This window comes from Manacus vitellinus, unplaced genomic scaffold (genome assembly GCF_001715985.3).
Source record: "Manacus vitellinus isolate BGI_N305 unplaced genomic scaffold, ASM171598v3 scaffold_30_pilon, whole genome shotgun sequence".
Lineage (NCBI taxonomy): Eukaryota > Metazoa > Chordata > Aves > Passeriformes > Pipridae > Manacus > Manacus vitellinus.
This window is the reverse complement of record NW_021940291.1, coordinates 8,236,328-8,249,457: the sequence shown is the minus strand read 5'-3', so window position 1 is coordinate 8,249,457 and position 13,130 is coordinate 8,236,328. Positions and strand designations below refer to the sequence as shown.

At 36.9% G+C, this 13,130-nt stretch overlaps 1 protein-coding gene across 1 annotated transcript in view; it reads right to left on the bottom strand.

Annotated features, from left to right (window-relative positions):
• Nucleotides 1-577: 577 nt before the first annotated feature.
• The window catches only part of FAR1 (fatty acyl-CoA reductase 1), a 29,145-nt gene continuing 16,592 nt past the window's right edge, over nucleotides 578-13,130 (bottom strand). The window contains exons 10-12 of the mRNA XM_018076065.2: nucleotides 7,566-7,695; nucleotides 5,570-5,697; nucleotides 578-3,555 (exon numbers count right to left, since the gene is read on the bottom strand). Coding sequence (XP_017931554.1) covers nucleotides 3,393-3,555; nucleotides 5,570-5,697; nucleotides 7,566-7,695 — 421 coding nt within the window. The 3' untranslated portion in view covers nucleotides 578-3,392. The remainder of the gene's footprint in view (nucleotides 3,556-5,569; nucleotides 5,698-7,565; nucleotides 7,696-13,130) is intronic.

Genomic DNA, 13,130 nt, shown 5'->3' with positions numbered 1-13,130 from the left:
GAGGAATCCATGAAATCTGGATATTCCAAGAAATTAAGGTAAAAATCAAAAAAACCAAGGCATTTTGGTGATGCATTAACTTAATGCTACCTTTCCCTCCCTCACCACAAAATGTAGATGCCATAAATAACTGTAGTTGCTTGTGATTCCTTGAAATATTAATCCTAAAGCTTCTGTAAAACCACAGTACCCTTTTAAACCATACGAAAAAGCAGATGGTTTATGCTATTTAGGTAAATTTGAAACTAAGGCTACAAATGAACAAGCAGTGACAGCAAGGAGAAAAGTAGCTAACACACAAAAAAGTCACCATGACTAGGCAAATCTCACCCTGTGTTTTGATATCACCCCCCATTGGGGGGCTGTGGGGGGTTGTGGTTTATTTTTTGTTTTGTGCTTGTGAAGGTTTTTCTGGTTTTTTTTGTTGGTTTTTTTTTTTTAAATGCAGAATCAGTCGTGAACTTCATATTTCTCACAAAGGGCAGGTTCATGTATTTTAAGCTGGCATTTACATTATCCAGTTATTTTCCACAAATTAGACTGAATGCACAAAAAGATACAACCAACACTGTAACAACACTTTCAAGGGATTTGTTTATTTTTGGTTTACAAACAAAGGCACCCAATATTTCTGTTTATGTCTTATAAAAGCTCACAGATTTAGCATTTGTTTCCAAACATGTTCCTACAGCAGAGAAGAACATTACAGGAAAATGTAATTTTTTTTTTTCCTGGTCCCAAATTTAAATACCAGTAACAGTTAAGTGATAATGTTGTTTCAGTCTGATCTTCTTCCTATTAACCAACTGATACCCCTCCTGTAACTTGCAAATCAAAACAGTGAGTCGAGCTCCATGTACCAAAATATAGTTCCAGTATATTTTTGACCAACATCCATTATGTGCAAACACTGTGTGAAGAACTGCAAGAGGACAAGGCCCTGATATGGGAAAAAACCAAGAGCTTCAGATAGAATTTCACAGACTGACCACAGGAAGTGACAAAACCAGTGTAATAAATGTGACACTGAATCTACTGGCAGCTAAATAGGATGACTGATGAAATCGTGTAAGATACCAATAGGGCACAGAACAACAGTCTCCAAAAAGGGGAAAAAATGGGTTTCTAAATTGGCAAATATTTAAAGAGTACAGGTTAAATATCCTTATGTTTAAAGTAATCCTTCTCTTTGTTACTTATTCAAAAGACTAGATTTCTAAGCAGTATTTTAGACCAGAAATAAGCAGTTCATTGGCTTCATAGTTCTCCGTATTAACAAATCAACATTAAAAGTATCATATCATAATGTTTATAAACAACCAAAATTCATAAGTTTTCATAAGAATTGTTTCACAGAATAACTTCCAGAATATGATGTACTTGTCTTTTGCAAACTTCAGCCACGTGCCATCATGGGACAAGGGGTGTAATTGGACTGTAGGCACCTCTGAAGAAAGTCTACAATTCAGGAATGCTTAAGCATACTTCCAGGGCTAGTAAGATACTTGGGGAGGCAACTAAAACTGTAATACACCTAATGTATTTGTTAAAGTGTAACATCTTCAAGCACAGAAGCCTTACTTTATTTTCAGCCACAATCAGAGGTCTCTCACACAAGGTGTGGTCCTAGACCATTTAGGCTTTTCACCACTAGCTTTATATATACACAGGTCATTTTAAAAAGGAATTACAGCTTAACTACTTACTACAGAATATTTAGCTTCAACAAGGAAGCCATTATCTTTTCAAAATGAGATATACACCTGCAGGAAAGGTGTTCTCTTTAAAGTAAGAGTTCTCAGAAAAATAGCAAAATAAGTTCTTTATATATTTAATTCAAATAGGACAAAAAGCTACCAAGGGCAAGCATAATGTAGTTCTTGCGTAATTAAGTCATTATTTGCCTTTCCAGGCAGATTCAAGAACAAATTCATCAGTATAAAGTGATTTTAATGAACAAATACTGGGCAAGGGTGCTGGTCAGTGCATCAATTAGAGGAACACTACAGTGTTCTCAAACCAAATGCTGTGCAACCAAAATTTAAAGGAAACTTCATGTATTGCCTTGGATTAAAGAAACAAGGATTCAATCTTTTCTTACAACTTGCCATTTTTACAGATGTTTTCCCTACTGAAACAAAGTAACATGCAGGAAAAAAAACCCCAGATTTCTTCACATTTAAACCTGATAATTTAAGTTAAAAGACGGATGGAAGAACTGTTAACATCTATTCACTTTGAAGCAAGGTGCATCTTGCTCTGCTTGCCCAGTATGATGATGTTCACTAGGGCAGGGATGGAAAATGTGCTTGAGCATTGGTGTTGTCCATGCATCAAATTTCATAGCTCAAAGATTTAAAAAAATTGTTAATTCATAAAGTATTTGCTAACATGGCTTACGACTTAAAAACAGGTATATCTCTTAATGAAAGTCTATAGTTTTCCAGCTACTATTACCAGTAATATAAATAGCAACTAAGCATAATAAATTGCTTTCCATTATATTTACCCTTTGAAGTCAGAAGTGTAACAATCAAGTGCTGGCTCTGTGTTCCCAATAAAAAAATCATTAAAAAGAGGACAGTCAATGACTTTATTTGCCCCCCTCAGGGTTACATTTCCTTTTATCTGCTCAATGATAGAATCAATTCTGCTTTCAGAGAAGCAAACTGTTCATGCCAACATAAATGCAAGTTGGACACAGCCAGTTTCAAGCATAGAACTGAATCACCAAGTGCATTCTGAGGCCTGGATTGTACAAAAGGCCCTTCAGTAAATAAAGAAGGTTGGTTCACTTTTTAATTTCTTTTTTCTTTTAAAGCAAAGGAGGCACCATTGTTGCATCCCTACTTTGAGGAGAAGGGAAGAAGTGGCAAAACGTAAAGACAAATTACGAAAGTCCTCAATTTTTATTTCAGGAGATCCACCATCATTTATACACTTTTTCAACTTGCAAAACCCTCTGTAATTTAGAAGAATTTCAAATAAATAGGTCTACAGCAGCTAGTATCTACTAAGTCAATATTTATCTTGCTCAATGTGGAGTAAAACTTAAAAGAAAAAAAAAAATCATGTTAAGGCAGATTTCAATCAAACACGTTCCAAATTGCACAGTTATGTTGGTCAGTGGTCTAATATGTTTTCCCCAGGTCAAAGAGTTAAAGTTACCCAAATGCTTGTCTAATGCCAATTCAACCTGGCACTTGACCATTTTATCTCCTCTGTTTCCAGGAAGGTACACAACTAACATTACAGATACCATACCGTTTATTTCGCACTCCAATTAAAAGATGAAATTATGCTTTTACAAAATGTGAGATGACTACATGTTACAGGTTTTGTGCAGTTAGACCACCATATGCATAGATGTCCTAATGCTAAATTTCTCTTTTTCAGTATCTCATGGTACTGGAGGCTCTGAAGTAGGAGAGGAACTTGTAACACAGACTAACCACGAAGTACCAGATGTTTCTCGCCATCTGCGACCTCGCGATGAAGATGCGCCAGATCAGGATCACCAGGATTGTGTTGAAGCCATAGCGGATGTTCCTTAACCTGGGGAAAAAACAAAAGGAATAATCAAGAGCCAAGGTACCAGGACTCAGAGGGAGGAAAGGACACACTAAAAATTAACTGCTAGTGTAGAATTTGTTCATCTGTTCATCTCGAGGTTCATCAGTCACTTAACACAACTCGTAATGTAAGTAAGTGGATAAGTGAAAGACCAAACAGAGAAGGTTTCTCACTGCTGAAAAGTGGAATGGAATGAAAAATAAGGAACAGAGCCAGCCCTGGAGCCAACTACATGTACTTCTGCTTTACAGCTGCTCGACAGAAACCTCTTCAAGCCAAGGTCACAGACATGGTAACTTACCCTGCCAAAAGCTAGGAAATATTTACACTACGAACTTCCTTCCTCCCCACCACCTATTTAGAACTCCATATACATGTAGAAGTAACTCCAACTGCTGTTGTTGACAACAACAACAACAAAAAAAACACCACCACACTCCACCAAACAAAACTCATCGGATTTTCCAGACACATTTCCAGCCACAGAATCTGGAATCTTCACTGCAATTTTAAACTCCTTAGTTCTCAGGGAACTATATTTAAAGATTAGGAGAAACTAAGTAACCTTCTAGGGCAACTGTGATTTTTAAGCAAGCTTCTCACATATAGAGATGAAAGCTTCAAGACAAACAGCAACCAGAATTTGCTCAGATTTCTTAGAAACAGAGCAATCTCTGTGGCTCAGCAGATCATGACAATTTGTGTTTTAAAGGCAGCTCTTTTTAAGGAAATACTGCTCTTGTTTTACAGGTGGGCTATGTTCCTCTACATACTTTATTTGCAGGAAAAAAACCAGTTTAAATTTCTGTGTTACAAAAGCCAAGTCCCCTTTTCTATTTGAGGATCAAATCTACCCTAGAGAAACATTTTCCCTAGGCTGTCAAATCTGGTCAATACTAAAAGTGGTGGACTCCTCAAATTTAGATTAGAGTTAAGACCTAGATGGTAACAAGAGATCAAATTAATACTTCAGAGTAAACATATATTAGAATCTAAACCTCTTGCAAAGAAATCCACTTATAAATTGAGAGCTGGGGCAACCAGATGCTGCTCCGGTACAAGATTATTTCTCATGTTATTTTCAATATGATCCTTTGTACAAAGAATGGCAACTATATGATAACTCCTATGCACTTTTTAACAGCACCTAAATTAATTTAAAAAAAAAGAAATCAGAAGAGGACACTTCTTGAACTATTCCCACAATTATCAGAGATACCATCTTTCAAAAGTGTATTTGTGATTTTAGCACACATCAAAACACTCTGCAACTGCAAATCCTTGTCTTTAGAATGACAACACAAGTCATGACCTAGATTGTTTCTCTTTGTGCTATCAGGGTAGCAGACATGATGTAGTATTGCAGAACAAGATTAATTACTTTTATTCCACTCTAAAAAGAGACAAATCAGAAATTCTACAACTGCCTTTATGAATCAACCAAGAACAAAACAAGGGCAACTGTGGTAGTAAAATTCTGGACAGCAGCAAACCACTCAAATTGGAGGAATTAAGCCACAGAGGAAAGGCTAAGGGAAGCTGTCTTAGAGCACCAACATCAGTGTCCTGCCCTGAAGTGGAGAGTCTCTGCCTGTTTACTCAGCTTCAAAAGGTCACATTTCCAGAAGAAATAACTATTGTTCTATTAAACCTCCTGAACAAGCTATTCTGACCCTGTGTAACCGTGTACCTTTTTACCTTCCAAAAGATACCTAGGTAAAATCAGAAACCTGGATTACACTACACACACCAGTGATCAGAGCTACAACCATAATCCCCGACTAACACTGTAACTAATAATTCTGAGAGCAACTCGGGAGCAACAAACAGAACTTCTTTAGAGAATGTTCCAGACCACTGGACTGGAACAGAAGAATTGTGGAGGACCAATAGGTGCTACAAAGAAAAATTAAGTCATAACATGGAAAAGCGAAACTGGATAAAGGCAGGAAGATGCAGAGAATATAAACAGAGGAAAATAAAAAATTATACTTACTTATTCAAGTGTTTCCTAGCTGCAGGGATGCCTGACATTTCTTCATTCAGCACATATTTCTTTGTTCCCATGCAGTAATTTTCCATGTATTCTGCCCAGTGTAGTTGTCGAACATCAAAATTAAACGTCTGCACAAAATAAAAGCTTTCAACTGTTAGTTGCCTAAAAATTCGCCTGTTATATAAAGGAAAATAAATGTCTTTATTCCAGATAATTCCAATTTGTCTTTGATGCAAGAAACTTATCCTATCCTTAATCCTAAAAATGATCCAGATTTAGATCCCATTTCTGACTCGACCACCAGCTTCTTAGATCATCTCTTTCAAATTTCAACCATTTCATGCCTTATTTTCCCTCCTCAGCAGTAACATTCTTCACTCCACTTCCAACTGAACTGTTTTCCCATTTCGATTCTCTGTAAGGAATTCCACTCTAAAAACTGTTTTCTATTATGTTGTTTACTTTCAGGCAACTAAATAATTCTATTATGCTCTGTGCCAGGTTCACTGTCTGATAAATGAAGGGTTCTTTTAGCTGTGCTTAGAGCTGTACAGCTGAATTTTAAAGACAACCATACAAGTGTCTTCCTCAGCAGAGGAAGTTACTGTGATAAATTCACAACTCAAGTTTTCTCTTTGTAATAAGCACTGTTTGCAAGTTAAAGGTCAGGTGCACCTCTAGTCATATAAAATACATTCATGCTGAACAGCCTTTTACTTCTGTTACTGGAATCCATCAAACTTTATTTTTCATAACACATCATCATAGCAAGAATGTTAAAGTTCAGTTATTATTTCCACTAATTCTTTCTTGCTGTATGCACATCTCACTGACAATTCAGCTATCTGAAAACATGAACAGTCCAAAGCTCTGGGGTGTTGTTTTTGAAACTTTTCCTGAACTCAAGTTGCTGGGAAGAGACCAGAGGGCAGGAAGGGGTGGAAGTACCTTCCACACAAAAAAAAAAATCATCAAAAGGTATTATATTTCTTACTTTTAGGCAGTTTATCTAGAAATTTGGCAGCTTTTCTTCAAAATAACTACAGAACTGATTCTGAAAAACAGTTCAATAGGAAAGACAGCTTAAGAATGACAAAACTGTTCCAGTGCAAAATGGAATTTGAGTGTTTAGAACTGTAAATGATGATTTTTATTCAGCTGAATATTAACCAACAAAGCCACAGATAAAGGGAAGATTAAACTTATTTGGGGGGGCCTGAGACACTGTGGGGTGAGAAGGTAGAGAAAATTGGGAACAAAGTCAAGCCTGGGAAGAAGGAAGTGGTAGAGGAAGGTATTTTAAGATTTGGGTTTATTTCTCATTATCCTACTCCGATTTGATTGGTAATAAATTAAACTAATTTCCCAAGCTGAGTCTGTTTTGCCCATGACAATAACTGGTGAGGGATCTCTCCCTGCCCTTATCTCATTATATTTTCTCTCCCCTGCTCAGCTGAGGAAGGAAGTGAAAGAGCAGCTTTGGTGAGCACCTGCTATCCAGCCAGGGACAACCTGCTACACAGCACTTAATTTGAGATTGGTTTTCCTTCTTCCAAACATCAGTTTTTCTTCTTCCTCAACAGACTGTCATTCCACTCGTTTCACTTCTCCCCCTGCATGGGGCAGTTTTAGTCACACAGCAAGAGTGTGCTTCAGAAAGAAATGAGAACTTAAATTTCTTTGAACACATGTGGCTCTATGGCCAAAGCATGGAAAGGGTATATGAAATTTGTTACTGGCTTAAAAACAAGCAAAAAAGTCCCTCAAGACACACCTCCTGTTCCTCAGAAAAGAGGCAGCAGTCAAAAAAGTAAAGCCCTGTAACACAGCCCTGGCACAGCTTAAAGGATCACAATGGAACCTCCAGTGCCCAGTTTGTGCTAAGTTAGCTCCACACTACAGTCAGCAGCATTACTAGATCAAGTCCTTATTCAATCTTCCATTAATAAGCTTATATTTCACTCAGTCTCCACGCCCACATCACACAGCTACTTGCCTTTTTGTCATCAGGGTTTAGCTGGTTCATCAGCATAGTCATATTTTCATTATTCCAGGTCCAAGAATGGCTTGTAAAGTATTCTAACAACATCATGGCCTTATGAAGACGTGTTATTGTTTTCATCATCCTACAGCCCAAGGCATGGAATGGACAGATTACAGGGGTAAAGATTAGTTCAAACAAGTAAAACAGACAGTAAGATTATAAATTTTTTACCCTACAACCCCATACCTCCGTGATAACATATTCCATCTTGCTCTGTACTTAAAGCACATTATATAAGATCAACAGGATATTTCTGCATAGTATTGAAGTGGACTTTGGCTACTGGATCTTTACACAAAATCAGAAATTATCAGACAGATCTCTTTTCCTAATCCTAATTCCCAGTGCAACAGTATGTTACCACCTCTTCTTTTCTATTAGGGGGAAAAAATATGTTGTCTTCTGTTGGCAACTCTTAGTTTAGGACACAGAGATGGAATACTTTTCCCTTCAGCACACTGGAATATCTGATTGTACTGAACAATCTGACTTGAAGAAAGACTCAAATTGCACAGTGCAGAACATCTGTGCAGGACAACTTTAAACAGGGCAGGAAGTTTCCCTGATCTTTCTGTATACTGTGCAAGACCAGAGCTCTGTAATAGAACAAAATTGTCACTAAGAGATCAAGGCTTAAAACCATCAGCAGCAAAGGGCAGGAAAATATTTAAGGGCACAGACAGATCATAGCAAATCCTGTTACATGACCATTCTGTGCTACTTCAAAACATGCAGAAATACCTTCCATCATCCCTTATTATGCAGAGAAAGCAACTCTACAAAACCATCACTTGGAGTACAGAGAAATTATGTTATAAGGATCAATTTGGGCAAGTTTCTCTTTGATCATACCACCTGAAGTGGACCCAAAAAATAATGTGAGTCGTCTCTCAGATGCAAAGCTTCCACATTTATGACAAGAAAACTGTTTCAAGTATCACAGTGCTAGAGACTCAATTTTAGTAAGTACTAACTAGTACCACATGACCTAGTGCTATTAAATTCCTGCTGCAGGTGCTCAAGGTATATCCATCTTGCAGAAATGGAAAACTGCTTCCAATTTGATCCTTATAGCAGGACACACTGAGCATTTTAAGCACAGAGTGATATGGGGGGTGGCAAAGAAAGCAGAATCCAGCAATAACAGGAAATTGCTTTCCAAAGGTAAATTTTGTTCAATAAAGTTCATAGAAGCAATAGAAACCAACTGATTTTTCCCTGAAAGCTGCCTTGATGCATTCCTACTTGTAGAAGGGATATAGTACATTGTCCCAGAAAATCTCCTAAAGAAAGTATTTTGCATCACATTAGTGTCCCCTACTGTCACTAGCAGCTGGTATCTCAGTATCTAAGGGTATATTAAAATTTCCTCTTTTTTTTCTCATGGAATAGAGTAATACAAATCACCAAGGTTACTGAAAAATTATTGTATCTCTAAAACACAAAAAGCAAGCATTTTTCCTTAAACCCCATAGGAATCTATTTACAGAGTAATTCAGAACTGTATTCAAACTGTATTCAGCTGATTTTATTAATAGGCATCTCTAGATGCTTTCAAAAACCTGCTTATAATTTGACCAGTTGGGCAAGGTGGCAACAGTGGGGGTTGAGTTGGACCAGAGTTTCTCTCATGCAAAAATAATTAGGAATATAGAATCTGCATCCAAAACATATCCTGTGCTATCCAGACTAAGCTGAACTTATAAAAAAAAAAAAAAGGCATGTTAATTAAGTAAAAAAAAATAAGAAAACAACTTGAAACCTGGAAAGCAAAGATCTCACCAGTCAGAAAGACCTCATAGCAAAAAGGCCTGGGTAAAAATAGTGCCAAATGGCATTTAAGACTTTTTGCAGAGGTCTGTCCATTGACAGTCTTAAGATTATTTAACTTAACTTGCCCTTTTGAACTTTCCCAGTTTGTGTTCTTATGCTAAAATGCAGCTGCTTTTCCAGATTAAAATACTTTAACCACTGCAGTCTAAGAAAACTTGTGCCCCTGCAAAATACTAACAGTGCAGATGAATATCTGATTAGGTAAGTGTACATTAGGAGCTTGTTACTGGCCACTGACATTAGTTTTCACTCTTTTCTATAAACAAAAACTAAACTGAATTTAAACCAGTGCAAAGACTAACCTTTAGCTTAGCTGATAACAAAAAAACCCCAACAAAACAAACAAACAAAAAAACCCAAAACAAACAAAAAAAGTTCTACCTCAGCGGCAGATTTTTAACTCATCGAGCAAAAAAACTGTTTTGCTTTGTAGGGTTAGTTTCTTTTTATATCAGCCAAAAGAATCAAATGTCTCCACATTCTCTCAGCTGCTCAATCAATTACAGAGTTGGCAGGAGAGGACTAACTTTCTCAGTGATAGTTTGCACTAAATTCACACTTTGAGGGGGGAAAAAAAAGCAGGCTGTCACCAGCCTCTCATTCAGAGGTGTCAGCAGTGGGTGTCATTCAGTGGACACTTGTGTAGCTCTGGCAGACTAATTTTTCTAAGTTCAGTAGCACCGTATTCCTCCTGCAAATGGGAACACAGATGACTCAAAACCGAGCATCAACACACACAATGGAACTTTATCCCTCAACCCGAAGTTCTGAAGGTCAGATATTCCAGAGACAGCCATTGGATACGAGTCATAAGTATCCATACCATACATAACCAGCCAGTATAACATCAAGCACTGCATTACACCTCCTTCATAAGCTGAAGACAGGAAAAAGTCAGACCTGCTGACCGTCTCAAAGATCTGAACATCAGCAGCAGGCAGCCAGAGAGGGTGACTTTCACCTTGGTTCTAAGTAGAATTTTGTCTCTACTAGGCAGCCCTTATTGCCATCAACAATAAATACATTACATCAGTTTGAGAAGCACATCACAGGAATTAAAAGTTTAAGCAAGTTAAAAGTTTAAGCAAGTTAATTCAATTATCCATGAGTCAGGTGGGCTTGTTTCTACACCACACAACTGGAAGTGACCTAGCTTAAGGCTACAACTGTATTTTGAACACACATCCTATTGCCTCCCGGCTAAAACCAGTCCTGAGGCTAAATACAGACTGATCCTTCTGTGGATCTACAGACTGTCCATCTGCAAGTCTCTGCAGAAGCATTACAAATAGCTAAATATTTTACCTTTTTTTTTTTTTTAAAAGACTTCTCTAAGAAACATAGAGCAAGCTTTTAGATTTGTCTCCTTCAGATTTTCATCTGGCTGTAAATTTTGAAGTGTAAGACATACTACTGAATTCTCATCTTTCCAGCAGCTCTGTGGTTCCTTTAAATGAACAATTTAAGCCACTTCCAAGAGAAATAAAAGTATTGATCTATTCAAAAAGAGCATGCTCTTCACTCATTTCTGGTTTGTGAGACAGTAACTATGTGAAAGGTGCTTCGATTTTAAGGAGCTTTAAATTGAAATGACAGATGTGAAATTATGTCCTTTACACCTCCCTACATACATCAGCCACACCTTCCCTTTAGCTTTCTAAGAAGCTGTGACAGAAGACGAATTGCCGGAGAAATCCCTGAATTACAACTTTAAATATTTCGTGCCACGTCTTGTTCTTTCAGAGTAACTGGAAAGATCTGCTGGGTGTGTATTTTTAAAGGCTTTCATATTTCAAATGTACCAAATTGTTTTTAAATAACATGGTTCTTTTGTGCTAAGCACTATGTAAAGTTACATGAGCGAACTATGCCTTATATTAAAGATAATCAGACAACTAATAAGCTTTGCTATGCAACTAACTATATGGCAAGCTACTGGCAACAGTGTTTAAACTCAGATGCTAAGGATTATCACCACTATTTATGTAATTGCACAATCCTATAACAGTTCTAAGTATTCAGTACAAAACATTATATCTTCATTATGCCAATCCTTATTTTACATGTTCTTTCCATACAAATTTGGAAGAAATATTACAGGCATTATTTCTTCCCTTACCTGTTAATATTATCAGTGAATCGTTAAAGTCAAGAACCTTCAACTAGATGCAAAAACAGCAAAAAAATTTCCATCTCATAAAAAACATTGCTTCCACAAGTGAGGTGCAAAAGAACTATTTCATATTTCAGAGAGATTACAACAGCTGTTTTGAAAACCCCAAATAGGAAGATTTTTTTTTTTAATTTTTATTACTAACATAATCATGTAGTTCTGAAGGATCATAGGCCTGATCTATTTCTTCCACTTGTTAAAAATTAATTCAGTTGCAGTACAATATCCTGATTGTATGACAACAGTGCAGTTAAACCTACACAGTAATTTCACTGCTTATTTTTCTTACATTGTACACAACAGAGACCTCAGCGTACTCAGACACAGCACAGAGAGGGCAGGCTACTGACCATGTGAAGTCAGCAGAGTATTTCAATTTTCCTGTGCTATTTTACTAGATTCTTACTACACTGCTCAAGTTTTTCTGCTAAATCATGGTGGAAAAGGTCACATTTTAAATTAAGCCAGCCCTTCTTCACTCAGAACAGCATTATATTGAGCTTAAGAATATCCAATAACGTTTCCATGTCTTCAGCAGTTTCTGCTACCTGGTAATTAAAACCATTCTGTCAACTGACAGGATGACCACAGCAACAGTAGCACAACCCTCCAGCCCATCAGTTAAAGCAGCTTTTAAAGTACTTTAAGGCAGAAGACTAGAAAAAAGCACAAGAGTAAAGATCTGCCTCAAACTTCCTTATTATTAAACAACAAGAGTTCCATTAGGATTTAACACTGCACGTCTTGCTTGCAACTACATTTATTTATTTGCTTCTACTGTTCCTATTGCAGGCTCCAATTTTTAAATGCTTTAAAAAAAGAGAGAAGAGCACTATATAATGAAAGCTCCCTTCCTGTAAGTGGGCTGGGTATCCAACTTAAAAGCTGTGACTGAACAATAGCTTGTTCTAGTTCAATCTTCCATCTTTTCTCCAGACTGGAAATCTCTTGCTTAATAGGAAACTGATCCACCCACTCTTACATTACATTAAACTACTTAGGAATATTCATATCTGTAAAAATGTATTTTCTATTCTGGGAAGTATTAATGTCACCAATTGTACTACTAGTGATTAAAGTTCTAAATTCCATCTTTGGACATCAGGTAAGAACTTCGGGAAAAGCAACAACAATATAAAACTGCTAGAGTGTCCTAAACAACATGATTATTCACAGCTTTATTCTATTCCAATTGGTCAAATACTTAAAAGATTTTCAAAGCCTGACAAGATTCTGGCAGCATTCCCTCACAACCATTTGAAAGCATTTATAGTACAAATATTTTAGGGAATTACTATCAATTTTTATTAAGTATAACTTAAAAAATGCAAAAGAACCTAGAAGCTAGGAACTTTTATGTACAATACCTTCTTTAGAGCTGAAGATCTCATAAGTTTTTAACGTGGGAAGATTACTATGCAGGCACAGACACCTGCCACTACTGTTGCCCTAAGCATTACACTGTTGTGTAGGTTTGGAACAACAGAGCCCAAGGCAGTTTAGAAGTTTTC